Here is a 21,007-nt window from a genome sequence, read left to right on the forward strand (position 1 = left end):
ACAACATCATAAGGATGATTTTGAGAGAGATCATAATGTTTTCTACAGAGTATTTCTGTTGAGGTGCGGGCGCGGTCCAAGTGGTGGGGGCACACCTCACTACAAACATCATATTTCTGCTGCTCCAAAAATAGGCCCAAAATGCCAAGTTTTATGGCCTGTGCGAGAGCACCAGATTCGGCGCGGGCGCACCTGGGCCATTCTTCGATTTTTCCCGCAGTTCCACCTAACACAAACAAACTAAAAAAAAGATGAGTAGCACAATAAAATAATAAAATCAAAAGAAAAAAAAGTTAAAATACACGGGTTGCCTCCCGGAAGCGCTTGTTTAACGTCACTAGCTTGACGGTCCCCCCCAAATTCATGGGGAGTCCAATAAGTCCATGACGGAAAAAGTGTCGTGAGAGTCACCATCAAAGTATTGTTTAAGTTTGTGCCCGTTGACCTTGAAATTTCCGGATTCCTCACTCCAAATCTCAACGGCAATGGCGCCGATTTTTGTGTCGTTAACGATAACCACTCAATCAAACAAAATTTGTAAATTCCTGGCCTACACACTATTGGTTATAGTTGTAAGGTTCGGGATCGTCTAGTATAGACTTGAGTTTAGAAAACTAAGGAACAAGATAGTTAGAACGAGAGAGATGTGTTCATTTACAAACGAATCGAGCTCGAGCCGAACTTTTATCGAACCAATTCCGAACTGTTCACGAACAGTTCTGTTCGTGTCCACCCATACTTCTCAGCTTATGAAAGACTCATCATTGACCAAAACACAACAAGGGGAAAATTAAAACCTCTACAAACAAGATATGAATGGCCTTTACCATCTAATGTCAGTTTATATGTGAAGGAACCAAAGTGATTCCTACCATATTAAAACTGGAAAAAGATCGTAAAGCCAAAACAAATCAAGTTTTGGATCTTAGATGTCCCCAGGATTCATTGAATTACACCCTTATCCATAAACCAGTAGCACACAAAAGCCTCAAACAACCCATTGCAACTGGATGCTTATGGCACATTGTGGTTTATGAAGCAATGGTTTATGTAGCAAAGAAACTGAATTCGTAATTAAAATTTTAAATTATGAGAACGGACAAAATTACAATTCAAACATGAAAAAATAAAATTCAATTGGAATAGGGAAAATAATTTACTCATGATAATCAATTAAATTTCATAAACAATGGGGGGGGGGGGACAAAAAATCAAATTAGAAAAAATAACTCTTGCCGAATTTGTAACTAAGAAAAAACACAATTAATCAAACCTGCAATGTTTACTCCTTCGTAGATTAAATGCACCATGAATGTAGAGAAACGTTCTAAAAATATTAATTTGGGAATTACTTTTTGCAAAAATCCATACCCCTAAAATGTGTTGTTATCACTCACATACACATGCTAAAATCATAATAAGGGGAGGGAGAAGGAAAGAGTATCTAGTTTGTAACTGGGAAGGGGGTTGTAGAAAAATAGTGAAATCGAAAACATGATTTCGATGGCGGTGAAAGAACTGAACATAAACTGTAATTATGTATTGTAGATAAGGAATTGGAAAACATTACAGATCGAAGAGAACAGTGGGTACATAGTAGTTTTAAAGTTGATTTTCATATTTGGTTTTCAGATGAAACGACGGGAAACAAATAGTGGGATCAGGGGGTTTCTTTTTATATAAATAAAGTAGAATTTCTAGAGGGGGCCACGTGATACTGTATTTCTTTTAAATTGGTTTGTTATTAAAAATAGCATAGAGGGAGGTAGTGAAGCATGACAATTATTGTGGTCTATCGACGATTTTTGGGAGGGAAGCAGTATTTGCAGGCTTGAAGGAGAGACTATGAAAAAAGCTTAATGTGTGGAAGGAGAAGCTTCTGTCACGGGCTAGGAAAGAGATTCTTGTTAAGGTTGTTGGACAAACCATTCCGACGTATATGATGAGTCACTACTACAAAATGCGTCATTTTTCGACGCTTTTTTGGCTATTTTTCGACGCCCAAAAGCGACGAGAAAATTTTTCTCGACGCCCAACGACAGCGTCGAGAATTTGGCCGTAGAGAAATTCTCGACGCCCTACCGCGTCGAAAATGTCGACGGTGTTTGTCGTCTACAGATAATTTTTGGCGCCTTTCTGCGTCGAGAATCTCGACGGGGTTTGGTGTAGCTATATATTTTTCGACGGTCATCTGCGTAGTAATAATTTTTGCGGGTTTACCAACAACTTTTGCGCGAATCATTTTTGACACTTTATAGAGTCGAGAATTTAATTTAATATTTTTTTTAATCGTTCATATATTAATCGCATATATATATATATATATAATAATACGTATTAGCTCGCTCCAAATCGTCATATCATATCGTCAAATTAAGTTTACACATGTCCAAACTATTAAATTAGCTAGCTATATATCTCCAAAACACAAATTTAATACCAAAAGGTATGAACAAAAGTATCTAAACGAAACAGCAGAAAAAGTTAGAGGAGTACAGACCACTCCCTAACAACCAAACACAACAAATGCAATAAAAGGGTACGCAACATAAGATTACACACAGCAGCGATCGAACACCACACTCCCTGTAGACCTGACTGCAGCACGCACCTGGACTCCCTGCAGAACAGCCTGCACAAATCAGGAGCACAACCCACACCCTGCAACAGCAAGAAGCAGCACCTGTGCAGCTGAAAACAACACCAAACACCTGCAGAAACAGCAGTGCAGCAGCAGGCCAAACAAGACAGAAACACGCAACAGGACTATCATAAAAAATAATTAAACAAACTCAATCTTAGATTTCAATGTTATTAAAAACCACTACTTCCACAAAACACAAATATGCAAGATCAAATTCTTACCATATTCATCAATTGGGGCATCATAATCATAACTAGTTGTAACGAATGGTACGCCAGCTGTTCGTTTAAAGTTGGTTCCACCATGGTACTGTCAGTAGAAGTGAACAACATCAGAAAGCAAAAGGGCCAGACATTAACCTTCTAATGTCAATAACAAAAACAATAAGAGGATGCTCATAAACAACTACTAACCATGTAATAGTAAATGTATGAACCACCGCTTTGTATGAAACGGGCAACTGCAAAAGCCAAATCTTCAACAGGTCGCTCGTGAACTGGACCTCCAAATTCGGAGAACCTGCAAATGACAACAAACAATGTTAGCAGAAAATAAAAACAGAGTGTAAAAATGACTGCAACAAAGAAACCAATACTAGAAGTTTTAAGAGAAAATACATTACCTGTAAATTATCAAAGAACACAGATTTTTTTTCAATGTAGCACTCAGACTCATTACACCATTAGAGAATACAACAAGACAGTTCCATTTGATTCAAGCTGGGTACAAATCCAACATTTGTAGAACCAGTAGCAATACGGAATCAGTAGACTTCAAATCAAACAAAGAAACTAACAAAGTCAAGCATGACTAATCACATTACAACAATAGTTCTTGCATTTACATAGACCCAATTTCGCTGAAGAAATAGACAAATAAACCAAATTTAATCATATTTTGACTAGTTCCTCAATTACCTTTGTACTCTAAAACATATAAAACCAATGTGAAATCCTAATTCCGCTCAAATCCTCGAAGATCGATCCCTCAAAACCCTAATCTCACAACACATAATCGTACAAGTAAAAAAAACCCTAAATTCCTTGAAATCCATAGCAAACAAGAAAACGCAACACAATCGCAGCAAAATAAACATGAAGTTCAAGCAAAATCGGAAATAACATCACAATATCAGAGATTGAAGCTATTACAGACCTATAAAATGGCTAGAGCAATGAACTTTTCAAGGTTGAGAATAAGCATATGCCATAGTTTCTTCTGGTTCGGATCTGAGAAAATATTGAAGCTCGTTGAAATTTGGATGCTCCAAGATCGTGTTCAGTTTCTCAGATCGACTGCAGTGTGGAGGAAGAGAGATGGAAAAGCTCTTGAATTTTTTTTTCGATGAACAAAAAGTTGGTCGATTAGGCTATCTTACACAATGCATGTCATGAGTCTCATTCCAAAGGTAGAGTATATGGGATTAGATATGTACAACCCAAACCTTGTTCTTTCTGCTGAATAGAACGAATAGTACATGGTAGTATATTCGAAATGCATTGAATTGTATATAGTAATTCATAGCAAACAAAAAGTTGAAAATGGTCAAGTTATTTGCTTGATGCTTGATACTTTAGAACTGAAAATATTAGTGAAGGTTTCTTTGTGCCTAAAATGGTCAGCAAACCCCAGGAGTAAAAAACATAGAATAACAATTTAGAATTACTCAATATAATCATCATTCAAACATGATATAACTTCAACTAGACTTCTGTTTCCAAACCATAAATAGAAGGAAGTTCAACGGAAATACTAAATGCCTCATGGCTGCACCCAAAATCACATACAATGATACAAGTTAAAAAAAAGTTCTACCCTGTATTCTAAAATTATGAATTAAGAAGTCCTTGGCATATAATAACCAAAAAAGAAACAAAAATAAAAATTCTTGTACTGGAAAATACTACAATGATAAAGAAGGGGATGGACTATTGTAAAAAATAAATTAAAACAAACTCAAACGTATATTTCAATGTTGATTAAAACCTCAAATTCCAGATTTATTCACACGGATCAATAAACCACCATTGCGATTCTCGAATTATCAAACCCCGACAATCAAAAAATAAAAACCGGATTCAAATTTTCTAACAAGAAAGTGAGACTAGACCTAGATTGCTTCACCAACAAAAGGCATAAAAACATAAATTAATGGGATTGTAATTGTGAACTGACCTGACCTATGAGAGAATTAGGTATCTCCGAAATCATGAACGTTGAACGGGAGCTTGGAACCAGGATCTGAGTCCCACGAATTTATCTTTGATTTTCATCAATTAACATCCATTCCACCAAACAAAAATGTTTTAAGGCAATTAAAAAAACCTAAATTCATAAGACCAAATTTGAATAAAATATATCGAAATTGATAACTGAAATCTGACCTATCCATATTTCTTGAGTCTCCGATTCAGCCAAATAGAAACGTAAATCCCAAATTACACAATTTGAACCCAAAATATGGGAAAATCGAAAGGGAAAGAGGTAGATAGAAAACAAATACAAACGGCAAGGGGAAACAATTTGTGAAGTTGAACTTACAACTCCTTAGAAGAAGAGGTGAGTGAAAGAGATGGAGGTGGTGAGTGGGAAGTTGAGAAACAATTTTAGGGTTTATCGGGAGCGGTTTTCTTTTCCCCAAATATTGAATAAAGGAAACCCGCTGCCACTTTTTAAGATCACGTGCGCCACATGTGACATCTATCTGATTCCTCGACGCTTTTCCATGTTGAGAAATTACATAGACATCAAACCCCATCGAGAAATAACGCGAAACAATATTTCACGTTGACAGCCTACCACATCGTCGAGGCTACAGCGTCGAGATATCACGCTTTTTGTAGTAGTGAGTGTGATTGATGAACTACAGGCGCTTATAGCACGGTTTTGGTGGGGGGTCGACAGACTCTGTAAAGAAAATGCAATGGCATAATTGGGACTCGAAGTGCATGCCAAAGACTATGGGTGGACTTGGATTTTGTGATTTACGTTATTTCGCAGGCTCGAAGGCTACTCAATGATACGGGCTCGCTCCAACATTATGTTCTAAAGGCTAGATACTACAAGCTAGAATGATGATTTTATCGAGTCACGGTTGGGAAATGATCTGAGTTATATGTGGAGGAGTATTTGGGGTGCAAATTCTTCTTAATGGCCTTAAATGGAAGGTAGGAAAAGGTGCAAGAATAAGGGTGTCGGACGACGCGTGGCTTCCTAGTAATAATGCAACACTTGTTCCGTCTCCTAATCTCAACCGTGAGACAAATTTAATGATTTCAGACCTCATAAATTTTGATGAAGGATGCTAGGATATTGCGAAAGTTTGTGAGGTGTTCAATGAGGATGATAACGCTCTAGTGTTGGACACCCCACTCTGGATTTGCTTCCTTCTAGACCGAAGATACTAGTGGCCATCAAAGCAGGGCATGTTTTATGTTAAGTCAGCCTATTGGCTTGCAAGATTGGGGCATCATAGTTCATGGTCTCTGTTGTATGGTGTACAGGAAGAGAATATCTGGAAACAAGTGTTGGATTTGCAAGGAAATCCGAAACTCCGACATTTTATATGGAGCTTGTAAAGGCAACCTTGGAGTTCGTGATTGCCTTCACCGACATCACATTGTCGAGGATAACGTGTGCAAGGTATGTGTTGCTATGGAAAAAACCATTATTCACTCCCCTTTTTTTTACTGTAATGCACACCGCACGATATATGATCACAAAGTAGTTTCTTGGGCTTAACTATGGAAGCACTGTCCACCTCTTTTGCTGGACGATTTGTTTGGGTTTCCGGGAAGGTTGCTAAGGACGAGCTTAGGGTGTTCTTACTCTAGTAAGATATGCGTGGTTTTTCGTAATGAGAAGACTCATAAGCGAGTAGTTGTCAATGCAACAGTGGCTGATACGAAGTTTACAAAACTAGTGGAAGAATACATGGAGTATGTGCACCAGGTGTTCAAGCTTATTGATGATGCAATTGTAGTTAATTGGTAATGTTGGACTGTTGGTTAGTCTCCTCCTCCGCGTGGACACCTAAAGGTGAATACATATGCTCATTTGGTGGCTAGTGTGGGGTGAGGTTGGGCGTGGTTGTGCAGGGTGAAGTGGGGTGGGGGGGGGGGACTTTCCGCTGCAGTAAGAAAAGACTAAAGCTAGGTAGGATGTTATATTAGCGGAGGCCGCAACAACACAATATCGACTACAATTGCAGCTCGTTTAGGATATTCCAGTATTGAAGTGGAATGTTATGCTGTGGATGTGGTAAGGAGTATTAATCACAAGGTTGATGGCTTCTCTACGCTGATGATTATCTACGACGACTTGAACAAATGAAATTAGATTTTTCCTCCTTTAATTGTTGTCATGTTTGTAGAGCGGGTAACCTTAACTCATCTTGTTGCTTGAAGGAAGTCGAGAGGGATGAGTTAGTATGGAAAAGTTTAAATACTTTTTCGAAACTTGATTTGATTCAATAAAATGCGCGCTTAACGTTTCCCTCAAAAGAAAAAAAGGTAGTATAGATGGTTTAAATTTCAATATGTTCAATTTTTCATAGTTTTTCTACGGAGTATCACTTTAAGAAAAAAATTATGGAAAACGAAATAAGCAAAAATAACTACTCCCTCCGTCTCTTTTTGTTTTTTACGTTTGGTACTTTTCACGCGTTTTATCGATTAACTAGTTTTTGGGCCCGGGCGATGCCCCAGGTTACTACATTAATAACATTCACTTTTAGTTATATGTGTTTTTTTTTTCAATAATAACATGAAACATGTAATAGTTTAGTGGTAAAAAGCTTTGTTGTTTAAACTCTAGGTCAAGGGTTCAAACCTTAGCAAACTATATTTTATTTTATTTTTAATGTATACGAAGATTACATGGAGCGAACTACCCATAAGCAGAGCGCCACGTGTCACGTATACTTTCTCATAGACGCATTTCAATATATAGTATAGATTAATTTGCTTCGAGATTCCTCAATTTTTTTTTTTTTAAACAAGATAAATGTTTATTTATAATGTTTTCACTTTTATCAAAATTCTGATATTGAAAAATGAGAAAAATTTAATGTCTCAATGAAAAAGTGGGAGAGATTAAGGTTGCGCTCTATTCACCTGATTTCCACTTATTTTTCCTGAACTTATCTTATCTGAACTTATCAAAACTTATTTTAGTTATAAATTATACTTAGTCAACCCTTATTTTTCCTGAACTTATTTTATCTGAACTTAACTGAACTTATTTGAACTTATTTTTCCTGAAATAAGTGAAAATAAGGTGAACAGAACAAGGCCTAAATGACCCAATGAATTTAATTGGTTAAAATAATAATTGGACACACATTTTGATAGAATACTAAGTTATTTATGTGATAATATAAAAGAAAATGTAAAAAACATTTTGAAATACCCAAAAATGAAAACGTTAAAAATAAAAAGAGACGGAGGGAGTAAAAATTTCTATGATTATCCAAAAAAAACTAAAAGATTTCCATAAATTTCCTCATATATTTTTATTTTCCACACTTTTCTATTTTAATAACTAAACAAGATAAGATTATAAAATCTTCTACCCAATTTAATTCAACTCCTTTTAGTCTTTTTACCGAACAAACCATTAACCTCAATTTTCCAAGCAAGCAAATGTAAAAAATTTCATTGGACAGATAACGGGACAAAATCAAATAATATTTCGTCAATTTTCTGAAGAAAATAACGAAAGTTATCACACCTCAATTGTGTTGGCCCACTGTCCAAATGGGTGCGGTGATCTGTCGGCTATTGCCAAAATCATGTATCCTTTTGTCTTTTTTTCCTCTCCCATTCCTCGTTCTCTCTCTTCTTTCGATCGATCTCCAGATCTTCAATCAATTTTTGATCCGGTTAGCTTACTTAATCTTTTTTACTATCAAATCTGGACACCATAATTTTGATTATATCATCTTAATTTTCCAATTACATTTCAATTAATCGCAAAATTCCTTTTCAATTTGCATGTTTCTCAAACTTATAGATCTTGCATAGTGTCAAATTGTGGAAGTTTTGCATTAATTTTGTGATAATTATGTGTTTTAGATGCTGTGTTTGAAAGGATTGATCAATGTGGCTTGGTTTCATGCTGTAATTGGGGATAATTATTATTGGAGCAGTTTGGGTAAGAATTTGAACCTAACTTAGCTAATTTGGGTTTATTTAGAGGGTTATTTATTTTATTTCATAAGGATTTGATTCGATGGTGTCACCTCCATCTCCAATGGAGGATCAGACGGATGAGGACTTTTTTGATAAGTTGGTTGATGATGAGGTTGATGGCGGTGTATGTGAACCTAGTTTTTTGAATAATGATGAGCAAGCGTTTGCGAATTTAAGTATCGAGGAAGTCGGCATCACCACCACCGCCACTGCGGTAGATAGCTTAGATAATGTAGATAGGGTTGAAGGTGATTGTAGTGTAAAGGGTGGGGATGATGATGTTGTTTCAAGTACTGTAAATGGTGGTAAGGTGGAAGATTTTGGTGGTGGTGGCATCACTCAAGTCTCAGAAGTAGTGCATCAAGAGTCTAGTGATTGTGGTGTGGTGGGGAAAAGCGAACCTGATTCGAAGATTTCTGACATTGGTGCAAAGGCTGGTGTGGGGATTAAAGAAGTGGAATGGAGTTTGCTTAGTGGTGTTAATCAAGAGGTTTTGTACTCGGATTTCTTTGATCAAATTGGAGATAATTCAGATGATCCTTTTGGTGAAGTGACTGGTGGTTTTATGGTTGCTCCAGGGAGTGTGGATGGTGTTTCATCTGATCCAGTTATTTGTTCAACTTCATATAGTGTGCAAAACAGAGAAGATACACAGCATGCTTCGTCTATGGTTGCACCAGACTCTTTGGATGGTGTTTCATCTAATCAAGTTACCTGTTCAAGTTCTTATAGTCTTGAGCAAAATGGAGAAGATATGCAGCATGCTTCGAGTATGGTTGCGTCAGGCACTTTGGATGGTGTTTCATCTAACCATGTTTCTTGTTCGAGTTCATACGGTCTTGGGCAAACTGGAGAAGATATGAAGCATGTTTTGTCTACTGAAAGTGAAAAAGAGATTCAAGACCAAAATAGTGTCCAATATTGGGAGAGCCTATATCCAGGTTGGAAATATGACCCAAATAGTGGACAGTGGTATCAGGTGGATGGTTCTGTTGCAACAGTTAATCTCATGGAGAATAACAATGCCAATGTTCAGTCTACATATGAGGGAGCTGTTGCCAATCCTACATCTGATGTTTATCATCTTCAGCATACAGCTCAGTCGGCACGTGGGACTATATCCGAGGAAAGTACAGCAGGCACCTCATCATATTGGAATCAAGCAGCTTATGGGAACACAGAGTATCCTGCACACATGGTGTTTGATCCTCAGTATCCTGGTTGGTACTATGATACGATCGCACTAGAATGGAGATCATTAGAGTCCTATACTTCATCAATCAACCAGTCAACTAGCTTGGATCAAAACAAACAATTGTCCTATGGGAGTCCTAGCACCGTTAATTACTACCCTGAACAAAATGTAACTTATGATCAGGGTGAACAAGTTCATAACCATTCTTATCAATCAGACCAGTCAGTGCATTGGAGAGATTCTGGGAAGGGCCCTTTGAATACGGTACAACCTCGTAGGAACGAGGCTTTTAGTTCTACTGAAAACACACAATATGGAAATGAATTTATACCGAATGGTGCTGCCAGTTACATAACAGACCGTAGAACAGAGGCTGCACCACATGAGAAATCATTCTTAAACGAACAACCAAGACAGGTTTTTGATAGCAGTAATGGGTTTAACAGGTTTCAAGGCGTTGGTGAAACTGGCTTTCAAAACTTTGCTTCTGCTGAAAGTGATCTGCAGCACAATAATCACTATAATGTATTTGACCAGAAGTTCTCTGCTGCTGGCTTTAGTGGTACAAATTTCCATAATTTTACGCCGCAGCCACCTCAAAATGGTAAACTATCTTATTCTTCCAGTGGGGGAAGATCATCAGACGGGCGACCTCCACATGCTCTTGTCTCTTTTGGATTTGGCGGAAAACTCATAGTCATGAAGGATCAGAGTAGTTTACACCCACAACCAGCATATGCAAGCCAGGTAAGATTTTTTATTGTTTCATTCCATTAAATATTGATTTTAGTGTACCACTGGGCAATAAAAGAAACCATAAATTTTGTCCATGAAGGGCTTTAAGGCTATTTACATTTGATGTTAAGGTCTCGGCTGAAGGTGTGATCAGTGTTCTCAATGTGATGGAAGTAGCCATGCTGAAGAATGATGGTTCAGATGTAGGAATCGGTGGTTGTGATTATTTTCATACCCTATGCCAGCAATCATTCTCGGGCCCACTGGTTTCAGGCAACGTGGGAAGCAAAGAGTTGAATAAATGGGTTGATGACAGAATTGCAAATAGCAATGTCACAAATGCAGATTACAAGGAAGGCGAAGCTTTGAATATGCTTCTCTCTTTATTGAAAATAGCATGTCAATATTATGGGAAGCTACGATCAGCTTTTGGGACTGACCATGGTTCTAAGGTAGGTTTTAGTTTACCCTTTGAACATTTGTTAAGCATTAGCTTTACTGTTTGTTGACAATGGGTTTTCCAGCATGCCATAAAGTTCTGTTGCCTTGCTTTATCACATGAACATGTTCTTTGACCGAGGCAGAATGTTATTGTTCCTTACTGATAAGTGTATAATAGAATGCATAAATGTGTTCTATGCAACTTTTAAAAGTTTTCTAGACATTTAGCTTCCTTTTTTTAAATTATAGAGAGAGAACTTTGAAGCCTTTTGGTATGGGTTCGGTTTGAAAGCAGGATTTATATTACACCACTTCCTAATCTAATATTGAAATGACTGAAATCTGGGTGAGCGAGCATTGTGTTTAGCAAAAATATTTTTAGAACAGCAATAATTTCACTACTCACAAATGTTTTGTCTCTTTTTCTGAAATGCGGGTTTAAGGTTTTTTCCCCTTTCTCTGGAGTCTGAATCAATTAGTTTGGCTGTTTTGTTGTCAACCATCCCTATACCTGAAATTATCACTTATTGATATGGGAACTTATACGTATGGATGTGATCACCGTTGCAAGACATCATATCTTGGCTAGCATATGATTTTAGGTTTAGGTTTGTGTTTATTAGCACTTGTTTAGCCGCGTGTACTTACATAATCCTGCATTAGCATTTAGTACAAGATTAACTTTGTTTCTAAAGTACGTTAGTAAATATACTTATAAGCATCTGAATTCATGTCAGGTGTTAATGGGCAGTTTATATAATTGGAGTTTCAGTTTTTAAGATGGTCGAGATAACTGATTTGTCCACGGGGTTTATATTAGTTTTGAGTTTATGAGTTTTCTTTGACTAGGAAAATGACTGCCCAGAGTCAGCATTGGCAAAGCTGTTTTCATCCGCAAAGAGAAATGGTACGCAGTTCAGTTCCGTCTCACAGTGCTTGCAAAACACGCCTTCTGAGGGACAAATGCAGGCATGTCGTCTTTTTTTTCTGGTTAGGCATTGTTGTGTTGCTATTATCGATGTGGCGTGTTAGCTAATTTCTTTTGCTTCAGGCAACGGCCGAAGAGGTTCAAATGCTTCTTGTCTCTGGTAGGAAAATGGAGGCTCTTCAATGTGCACAAAATGGCCATTTGTGGGGACCAGCTATTGTTATTGCCACTTTGCTCGGTGAACAGGTTCTTAAGGATGCAACTTCGTACTTCCATCAGTGACATGTTCTGAATGAATGAAGTATTTTGCTCAATGAATGATTGTTGCCATGCAACCTAACTTTTGTTCCATCTAACCCTCACAGTTTTATGGTGAAACCGTGAAGCAAATGGCTCTTCACCAGTTGTTAGCTGGATCTCCTCTAAGGACTTTGTGTCTCTTAATTGCTGGACATCCTGCTGAAGTATTTTCTGATTCCATTTCAAGTAGCATACAAAACGGAGTAAATGCTCACTCATCAGGGGTACTGTGCCTATTTTCTGCCGAAGTGAATCACTTATTTATGATCATGGAATGTAAAAAAAGTAGTTACATGTATTGTTTGTTTTCACCTACAAGTTGCTTGTGTTTTAAGTCCTCGTTGAGGAATCACGCAGAATGTTAGTCATTATGTTGATGAAGCCAGTTTTACTATATTTCACTGTTGCCTATTCATTTTTCTTGCTTCTAATGGAGATCTGTGGCTTGGTACTACAGGTTGTGCCTGGTTGTATGCTAGAGGACTGGGAAGAGAATCTGGCTATAATAAGTGCTAACAGGACAAAAGGTGATGAACTTGTAATCACTCACCTTGGGGACTGTCTCTGGAGGGAGAGGGATGAGGTATGGTGCAGGACACATTTTTTTTCTCTTTCATTGTTGGACCCCTTTTAAATTTACTGATGATACAACACTTGAACTAGATGCTGCATTTGTGAACTGTGGGGGTGAGAATCAGCATATGAACCTTTTTCTTTTGATATAGGGATCTTGCTTAACTGAAAGAATTTGGTTCCCTGATTGATAAGTCTCTGCCAATTTATTTGTGGGCAGAGTATTTCACCATGGCTATGGCCTTTTGATATTTTTGCTACAAATTCTTTCCATGTAGGTTACGGCAGCTCATACCTGTTACTTGGTTGCTGAATCTAACATCGAGTCATATTCAGAGAGCGCCAGACTTTGTCTTGTTGGTGCAAATCATTTGAAATACCCAAGAACTTATGCCAGTCCTCAGGCAATTCAGGTATCTTAACTCTTTGATAGCCCAACATTTACTCAAGTCATGATTTCTATGTTTTTCTTTTGTTCTTTGTTTGCTCTCTTTGTGCTGGGCACAAGCCCATGAATCTATATGAGAGGAGTTTTTTGGTTGGGATATACTCTGTAGCAAATAAGATGGTTGTGGGAAGATTCTTCAAGTAGAATAATTTGAACAAATATGAAACAAACATGACATGAGGTCAAAGGCATCTTATTAGGGTCTGTTTGGCCAAGCTTCTGGAAAACATTTTTTTCTCAGAAGTAGGTCTCTAGAAACGGTTTCTAGAGAAATACTTTTGAGAAATAGAAGTGTTTGGCCACAATATTTATAAAAGTACTTCTTAGGGAAAAAACCATATTGCTTGGCCCATTTCTTTTCTAGAAAGAGTTCTAGCCTTCTAGCATAAATGTGTAAGAATATTTCAAAAAAATAAATATTGAATTTTCTTTTAAATCAAGGAAGTAAACAAATAAATTTTATTTAAAAAGAACCAATTGTCCTCCTCTTATCTTTTTCCCTGCATACTGACATTTTAATTGAGTTCTTTTAGCAACAAAGGTCTCTAATGTAGCAAATTACTCTGGCTCTCCGCAACTGTTCATCTCTTTTGACTAAGGATCTGGGGGTGGGGGAGGAAATCTGGTAAACCAATCTATTGAAAAAAAACATACGACCAAAGGTCTAAAAATAAATGAAATATTTTGTAATTAATAAAGATTGTACAGATAAATTCCAACATCAGCGACTTGCACAACAAAATAATTCAACATCAGCAACTTGCACAACAAGAATAAAAATGGCAGCGTAACGTTCAAGATTAAAATGGGCTATATGTTTTTCTCAATATTTTAGTTGGAAAAAAATATCGATTTGATCTAGAAATTCTAACAAAATCTGAATTCATGCCTGTTGAGCACCAACAATTTGATTCATCAGCATGAACTTATCATCTGTTTTTATGGGGGAATATGTCTATTAAGGGTGAATGCTTTGAGGAGATGAAGGTTCCAGGACTTATGAGGAGAGAGAAGGGGTGTTTTAATAGGGACAGAAGGCCTTTATTTTAAAGTTAAGGGTATGATGATCCATGCAAAGTTTCATTATAAATTTATAACTTATAAGTGCAAAATTGTTTCCCGAGAAATTTTGGGAGAAGCTCCAAGCTTTTCCTTCTACCCTCCCTAGAAGCTATTTGGGTTTCTTGGGGAAGTGTTTCTATTTCTTAAAAACTCCTTTTTTGGCCAAGTTTTTATTTCTCAAAGTGAGAAACACTTCCAGAAACTAGGCCAAACACTACCTTAAATAATTAATAGATTTAGAAGTCGTTGGCATGGAAAAGCGAAATGCAACATGTTTGCTCAGTGTAGCTTCTTACTTAAATTTTCTGTTTGTTTATGATTTACAAACATCTCGTCAGTAAATACTAGTTTTTTGCAAAAGAGTTTCAAATACTTTGATTGTTTGAATATATTTAGTTCTTGGTTAAGTTCACTGCTCTGGATTATTTGGTAAGAAAAATGAGAATAGCGAGATTGGGGCCTTGGGGGAATGATACAATTTTCATGAAGTGTTTTACAGGATAATACCATATCCAGTATTATGAAAGGTTGGGTCAATGTGGCAATTATTTCCAAATGGAGGAGTTTCTATTTCTCTTGTTCTTTTCTTCATAGGTTTCTCTCTTTGATGTTACTGAAACGGCTTTTATTTTGTCAATATCACAGAGAACAGAATTATATGAATATGCAAAGGTGCTTGGAAATTCCCAATCTGTACTGTTGCCATTTCAGCCATATAAGCTTTTATATGCTTGCATGTTGGCAGAAGTTGGCAAAATGTCAGAGTCTCTGAAGTAAGTACTGCTTTCAGTTTAACTCGTCCCTCCTTTTTTTGCATTTTTTTGGAGTGCCCTTCGCTTACCTGTCTCATTATATTTTGGGTATTGCCATAGCCTGAATGTTCTTTCCCCCTAGATAACATCCCGATTAGTCGATTACTGTCATTTGCAAATACAGAAGAGAATGTTCAAGAAATGTGGGCCTTTATATTCTTCAATGTTGCTTAAAAGATAGCAGAATTTGGAAAAGATCAAATAGTTTAATTACAATAGTTGTTCATATCAATCATTTCAGTTACTATAGAATACTTGTTTTAGAAAAACTAGTAACAGAGCTTTATAATCAAACTCGAGTTGATTAAAGATCATGTCATAAGGTTCATAACTAGCCACATCCCCGGAGCTAGAACACTTTAGCGTTAATTCATTGTTTCTTTCTTAATCAAATACCTTGAAAGAAAATGAAAAGTTATAAAGTTTCTTGTAAATTATAAAAACTTGGCATAGCAGTTCTAAGTAGAACCAATATTTGAAGTCAAGTTATAAATGCAAAATAACCTTTGTATACGAAATGCAGACTTAAACGCAAAACGCTCTTATCTTAAATATTATGTTCCAAACGATTGTTTTCCAAATTTGTTAACCTTAGTCTAGTGTTAACAATTACTCCATAAAGATAGTCTTTGACAACTCATTCTGTAATTGTTACTAATATATTTATTTTCAGTACCGCCTTCCTTGATTTTATCTGTTTTATCGTAACATATTTACATGTATTTTCATTTATAGGGTTGATTTTATTTTTCTGCTATTACTGTTTCTCTCTTTCCAATTTATAGCTACGTCCATCTTTTTATTTAAAGTAATAACTTTCGGGTTATGTACCCAATTTTCTCCCACTTGGTCGTTTAATGTTAACTCTGTTATTTTATTTTTTTAATCCAATGCAAGCTATTAGAGCAGAAAAGACTATTGATTGATATGTGATAGTGCCTGCTGGCCTAAAAAAGATCATGATTCTATGATAAAATTATGTGTTCTTGATCTACACAAAAATGACATAAGCACTGCTATTGTATGAGGTAGAAGTAGTAGTTTGATTTTTCAAGCTGTTTGCAAGTGTTCGACACCTAAATGAAAGCAACTTGTCTATAGGAAACAGAAGAGAGGGGATGGAAATATAGGATGCCACAGGGTTAGACTGTTTTAAGAGTATCATTTATAAAATTCCAGAATAATGTCACGCTTTATTACTGCTATCTGATACATTCTTAAGGGATTCATTTTCAAATCATAACCTTATAGCATTTATTCAGATACTGTCAAGCAGTGTTGAAGTCTTTGAAAACTGGTAGATCACCAGAGGTTGATGCATGGAGACATATGGTATCTTCTCTTGAAGAGCGTGTAAAAATTCATCAGCAGGTATGCTTTCCTACTACTATAGATTGTGTCATTCCCAATGTTGTAAAGTAATGATTACACCACTTATAGGGTGGGTATGCGACCAATTTTGCTCGAGCAAAACTGGGTAAATGGTTCAACTTCTTTGATAATACTGCTCAACGGGTCGTTGGAGGCTTACCGCCACCTACACCTTCCACATCACACAGTAATGGTCAACACGGTGAGCATGATCATCAATCAAGGGCGCCACGGGTATCTTCCAGTCAGTCCACAATGACTATGTCTTCGTTAATGACTCCTGCATCAGCAGAAGGCAGCAATCGCATGTCAATGCATAATAGAAGCATGTCGGAGCCTAACTTTGGTAGAGAACCCAGAAAGGTACTTCAGAGATTGTTATTGTCTCTATACTTTGAGTTTTTTTTTTGTATTTGAGTTCTCCATAGCTGCTGGGTCAAAACTGATGTTGTTTTTAATATGGATCCTACTATAGAGTATAGAATATTGAGTTGGTACTTTTAATTGGATAAAATAGTGTCTTGAGAATCATAAGATGTTGCAATTGAGGAATACGCTTGCTTTCAGTTTCAGTTGTCTAAATTTATCCTGCAGCTAACAGTCATGTAAAGACGGCCAAGAACTACATGTTTGATTAGCTTTCCTTCTGCGGTAAATATGGCAAACTGAACTGTTCTCACTTCTGACACCGACTCTCATTTCAAGTGTCATAAGTGTCGTATATTTCTTTCCCTTAAGAATGTGCAAGATATTAATCCGAATTCCAAAGACTGCGTACACTTGTTATGAATCTTATGATAGACTGAATCACTTTACTCTAGAACCTTTCAAACTGCTCCCCCTCCAAACCAAACCTGATACCCTGCTAAGGAATCCAGCCAGTGTCTTACAGAGTAAGTTTTAAGATTATTAATTAATTATTTGCAAACACATTGAACTTTTTTTCAGTGAATTAGCAACGATCAACAAACTGTAGCTCAAATAGGCTCCTATCATGCTATTTTTTAAAAATTTGGATGTTGGGTGGGGTGTGGGGAAGCAGAACTTCTTCAAGGTTAAGATATTCCCAGCTTAGTTTCTTTTCCCTTTTCGGAAAATGTAAAAAATTCAAGCGGATAGAACTGTAGGATAACTGTTTCTTGAATCACCTCGCAAAGCTGGGGAATTTTTTGTCCCAATTGTCCATGTAATATTTTAAGTTAGGACTTTGGGTGGAAAATATTTCCCAGTCGAAGGTGAAACTTTGGTTAACATGATTGCTGTTGAGGATGAGGTCATGGGATGACCTGTGTGCTCTATTGCCTTCTATTTGAGCGGAAAGTGACATTTATCTGATGTCTGGGTAATTTTACATGACACACATTTTATCAATAAAAGAAGAGTTTTTATGTTTGTTCCATCTGTAATTCCCGTGTTCCATAGAATAGCACAGCATTTATACTAAGACTTATGTCTTGCCAACTTTATATCTGTGATCTCAATTTCCTTAAAAGTATATAATTTTCTGTCCTTTGTTAGGATGAATCGCCAAAATCAAGCTCATCTAGTCCACGTGATCATACATCACTCTCAGGCAGTCCCTCTCGCTTTGGCCGATTTGGCTCGCAAATTTTCCAGAAGACTGTTGGCTTGGTGCTAAGGTCACGCTCTGAACGTCAGGCAAGTCAGAATGGGCCTCTTTGGTTTCCCCCTTCGATGTGGATTGATATAATTATGACTTCTGAGGTGCTTAGATTTTTCTGGTCCTGACTTTGTCCCTGATTTTATTGCAGGCCAAGCTGGGAGAGACAAATAAGTTTTATTATGACGAAAAACTGAAGCGATGGGTTGAGGAAGGTGCTGGACCTCAAGCTGAGGAAATGACCTTGGCTCCACCTCCAACAAGTACAGCTTTCATGAATGGGATGCAAAATCATGACAACAAAGAGGAATCTGTTAGCACGTCGGGTTATGCAAATGGGCAACCTGAATATAAATACACAAATTATAATGGAAACAGTGCTTCTGAGTTACCACCTATTCCATCTGTTTCGAACCATTTTTCAGCTCGTGGGAGAATGGGTGTTCGTGCAAGGTATGTTTTCTCTCTGTGGAAAGAAACAAGTAGGTTTGGATGTGTGTGTGTGGTGGTGGTGGTGGTTGGGGAGGGGGGGGGGGGGGGGGGGGTGACTACGACAAGGAAACCCTGAGACCCTTGGTAGGTTTTGGACTTAAAAACTCCACATGATTTACCCTTCTAACAGTTCATTTGGTGTGGGACAATATGGGACAATATATCAAGGGGATAGTAAATGAAGTTTGTAAAAAAAATTGACCTAGAATGTCTGATGTGAATCTCCAATAGCAAACATATTTTTCTTTTAATATTTATTGCCGCTCTTGTAGTACCCAAAAATGTGGGCATCTATGGTTATAAAAAATTGACGAAGAAAAACACTGGCTTGCAAGTTGCAACTACCTCCGTCCCTAAATAGACTTCACGGTTTCTTTTTTGAGAAGAAGCAAAACTAATTCAAGCTTCTGTTTCTTCTTTCTACATTCCCTTTAGGACTCTTGAAAGATTAAACAATGGTTAGAACTTCCAACGTTCTCACATTTCGCTTCAACAGTTTCCCCTCTTTTTAAAACTCCTAAATATTCCTTCTCTAATGCGTAATACTTTATTTATAGCTGAGCAACTGGATGAAGTTTATGATTTCTTGTTTTCTTATGAATTTTTGGGATGCTGATTACATGTTTCGACTGTTTTAGGTATGTTGATACGTTCAACAAAGGTGGAGGAACTCCAACAAACTCATTCCAATCACCAACACCGCTAATTCCAGCTATAAAACCTGTTGCTGGTAATCCCAACTTTTTCATCCCAACTCCAATTCCCGGAGGACAAATAACTGACAGTACCCAAACCCAAAGCACACAACAAAATGTTGTCACAGATGACGGTACAACCTCATCTAGTGGTCATAATTCTTTGTCATCTCCTCAAATGTTTTCTCCACCATCAACAATCCACAGACATCCAAGCATGGACAAGGGAATGGGAAGCATGATAAATAGCAATGCTTCCTTAACTCCAAATTCGAGGCGGACATTATCATGGGGGGGAAGCCTTGAATTGTCAAATCATACTGGCATGGGTGAATCAAGATCTCCAGGGGCACCGGATTTTCGGCCATCTACCTAGTATTCACTTGAGATTTTACTGATGTGATAGAAGACCTTCAAAGTTCGAAGTGCTGAGCTTCAAATTGATGTGGTAAAAACTTGTATATTCCATGTAAAATATGGCAGTTCGTTCCATTTTTGTCCTCGGTGGAAGTGGTGAGCAAGATAAAGCATGTGAACTAGATTCAGGTCGGATGAGCCTGCAAGATAAAGCATGTGAACTAGATTCAGGTCGGATAAAGCAAGCTAACTTCAGAGGAGGTATGGGTTTGGGTTTCAGAAACAGATTATGCAAATCTTGTTGTAGCTGCCGAGATCTTGGGACGGGGGGATTTGGATTGTTGTACAGATAGATAAATTCGTTGATTTATTGGAAAAGATCCTCGAGGAAGATGAATTAGGTGTCCAATTCCTGGGGAAATTCCACTGAAGAGAAATTACATATTCCATAGAGATATACAGTGAGTATTTGTTACTATTTTGTATGGATTTAGTCTCCCCCATTTTGTTACATCACACGCATACGCGATACACGTAATGAGTGGCGTCTCCTTGCTCAACAGTGCTCACTAAAGTAATTCTGAGAAGGCTTTCATCATTATTTTACTCATATTTTTGCATTTAGGCTCCGTTTGATTGGACGGGAAATGACTTTCCACTAGAAAACAAGAACAAAAAGAACTAAATAGAGGGGAGATGGTATTTTTGCATGTGGCTTTGTAAAAAATGTATTTTCCACCACTTACAAACCAAGTAAGGAAAAGTGAAAAAATCATACCGTTTTCTGCTAAACCAAACACTTTTCAATGTGCGAATATTTTCTCAACAAAACACTCTCCTACTGGTATGAACTTACAAATTATTAGATATGTGAGACGGTGTACGGTCCACCCGAGTGCATGTAATATGTTTTGTAATTGAACTTTTTTTTTCTTTTCATATTCATCAATTTAGGTAAACCATTATATAGAGCTCTGAAGTACTACATTTTATTTTGGACTCAAATTAGCCACAAGATTTTCTTTATACATTTGTTAAAGAGGCAAGTTTTAACTCAACATGTCCTCCTTATTCAAGTTCAAGAATAGTTTCCGCTTTGATGACATTAGTCTAAGGCTAAGCTAAGCCATGTTTAATCTTTG

General features: G+C 37.1%; 2 protein-coding genes across 20 annotated transcripts; one reads left to right on the forward strand and one right to left on the reverse strand.

The window, feature by feature from the left end:
- Window positions 1-2,323: 2,323 nt before the first annotated feature.
- On the reverse strand, window positions 2,324-5,459 carry LOC110788971 (beta-galactosidase 15-like). Of its 18 annotated transcripts, none has more exons than XM_056837496.1 (6): window positions 5,029-5,276; window positions 4,825-4,885; window positions 3,267-3,363; window positions 3,058-3,163; window positions 2,866-2,953; window positions 2,324-2,711 (listed from the first exon to the last, which is right to left on the reverse strand). In XM_056837496.1, exons 3-6 carry the CDS (start codon window positions 3,317-3,319, stop codon window positions 2,485-2,487), a joined length of 474 nt encoding a protein of 157 aa, XP_056693474.1. In that variant the 5' UTR covers window positions 3,320-3,363; window positions 4,825-4,885; window positions 5,029-5,276; the 3' UTR covers window positions 2,324-2,484. The 18 variants fall into 18 exon arrangements, 7 of the variants coding, with proteins under 7 accessions (XP_056693474.1, XP_056693473.1, XP_021849302.1 ...); XM_056837495.1 differs by having other exon boundaries at window positions 4,825-4,904; XM_021993610.2 differs by having other exon boundaries at window positions 4,820-4,885; window positions 5,029-5,275.
- A 2,917-nt stretch (window positions 5,460-8,376) lies between these two features.
- LOC110789000 (protein transport protein SEC16B homolog) lies at window positions 8,377-20,471 on the forward strand. 2 transcript variants are annotated; one of them, XM_021993648.2, is made up of 14 exons: window positions 8,377-8,525; window positions 8,719-10,777; window positions 10,897-11,217; window positions 12,056-12,175; window positions 12,258-12,380; window positions 12,500-12,658; window positions 12,892-13,017; window positions 13,286-13,420; window positions 15,163-15,290; window positions 16,592-16,700; window positions 16,770-17,063; window positions 18,219-18,359; window positions 18,473-18,774; window positions 19,452-20,471. In XM_021993648.2, the coding sequence occupies exons 2-14, from the start codon at window positions 8,876-8,878 to the stop codon at window positions 19,882-19,884; spliced, it is 4,293 nt and encodes a 1,430-aa protein (XP_021849340.1). In that variant the 5' UTR covers window positions 8,377-8,525; window positions 8,719-8,875; the 3' UTR covers window positions 19,885-20,471. The 2 variants fall into 2 exon arrangements, with proteins under 2 accessions (XP_021849340.1, XP_021849339.1); XM_021993647.2 differs by having other exon boundaries at window positions 8,398-10,777.
- Window positions 20,472-21,007: the final 536 nt, after the last annotated feature.

Source organism: Spinacia oleracea, chromosome 2 (assembly GCF_020520425.1).
Source record: "Spinacia oleracea cultivar Varoflay chromosome 2, BTI_SOV_V1, whole genome shotgun sequence".
Taxonomy (NCBI): domain Eukaryota; kingdom Viridiplantae; phylum Streptophyta; class Magnoliopsida; order Caryophyllales; family Amaranthaceae; genus Spinacia; species Spinacia oleracea.

Coding starts and splice junctions, on each gene's coding strand:
- LOC110788971 (XM_056837496.1), bottom strand. CDS start 3,319: ATGAGTCTGAGTGCTACATTGAAAAAAAATCTGTGTTCTTTGATAATT. Junction 2,954..3,057: donor CATACATTTACTATTACATG/GTTAGTAGTTGT, acceptor TTCTACTGACAG/TACCATGGTGGAACCAACTT. Junction 2,712..2,865: donor TGCCCCAATTGATGAATATG/GTAAGAATTTGA, acceptor CTGTTTCTGCAG/GTGTTTGGTGTTGTTTTCAG.
- LOC110789000 (XM_021993648.2), top strand. CDS start 8,876: ATGGTGTCACCTCCATCTCCAATGGAGGATCAGACGGATGAGGACTTT. Junction 11,218..12,055: donor GGACTGACCATGGTTCTAAG/GTAGGTTTTAGT, acceptor TTCTTTGACTAG/GAAAATGACTGCCCAGAGTC. Junction 13,018..13,285: donor TCTGGAGGGAGAGGGATGAG/GTATGGTGCAGG, acceptor CTTTCCATGTAG/GTTACGGCAGCTCATACCTG.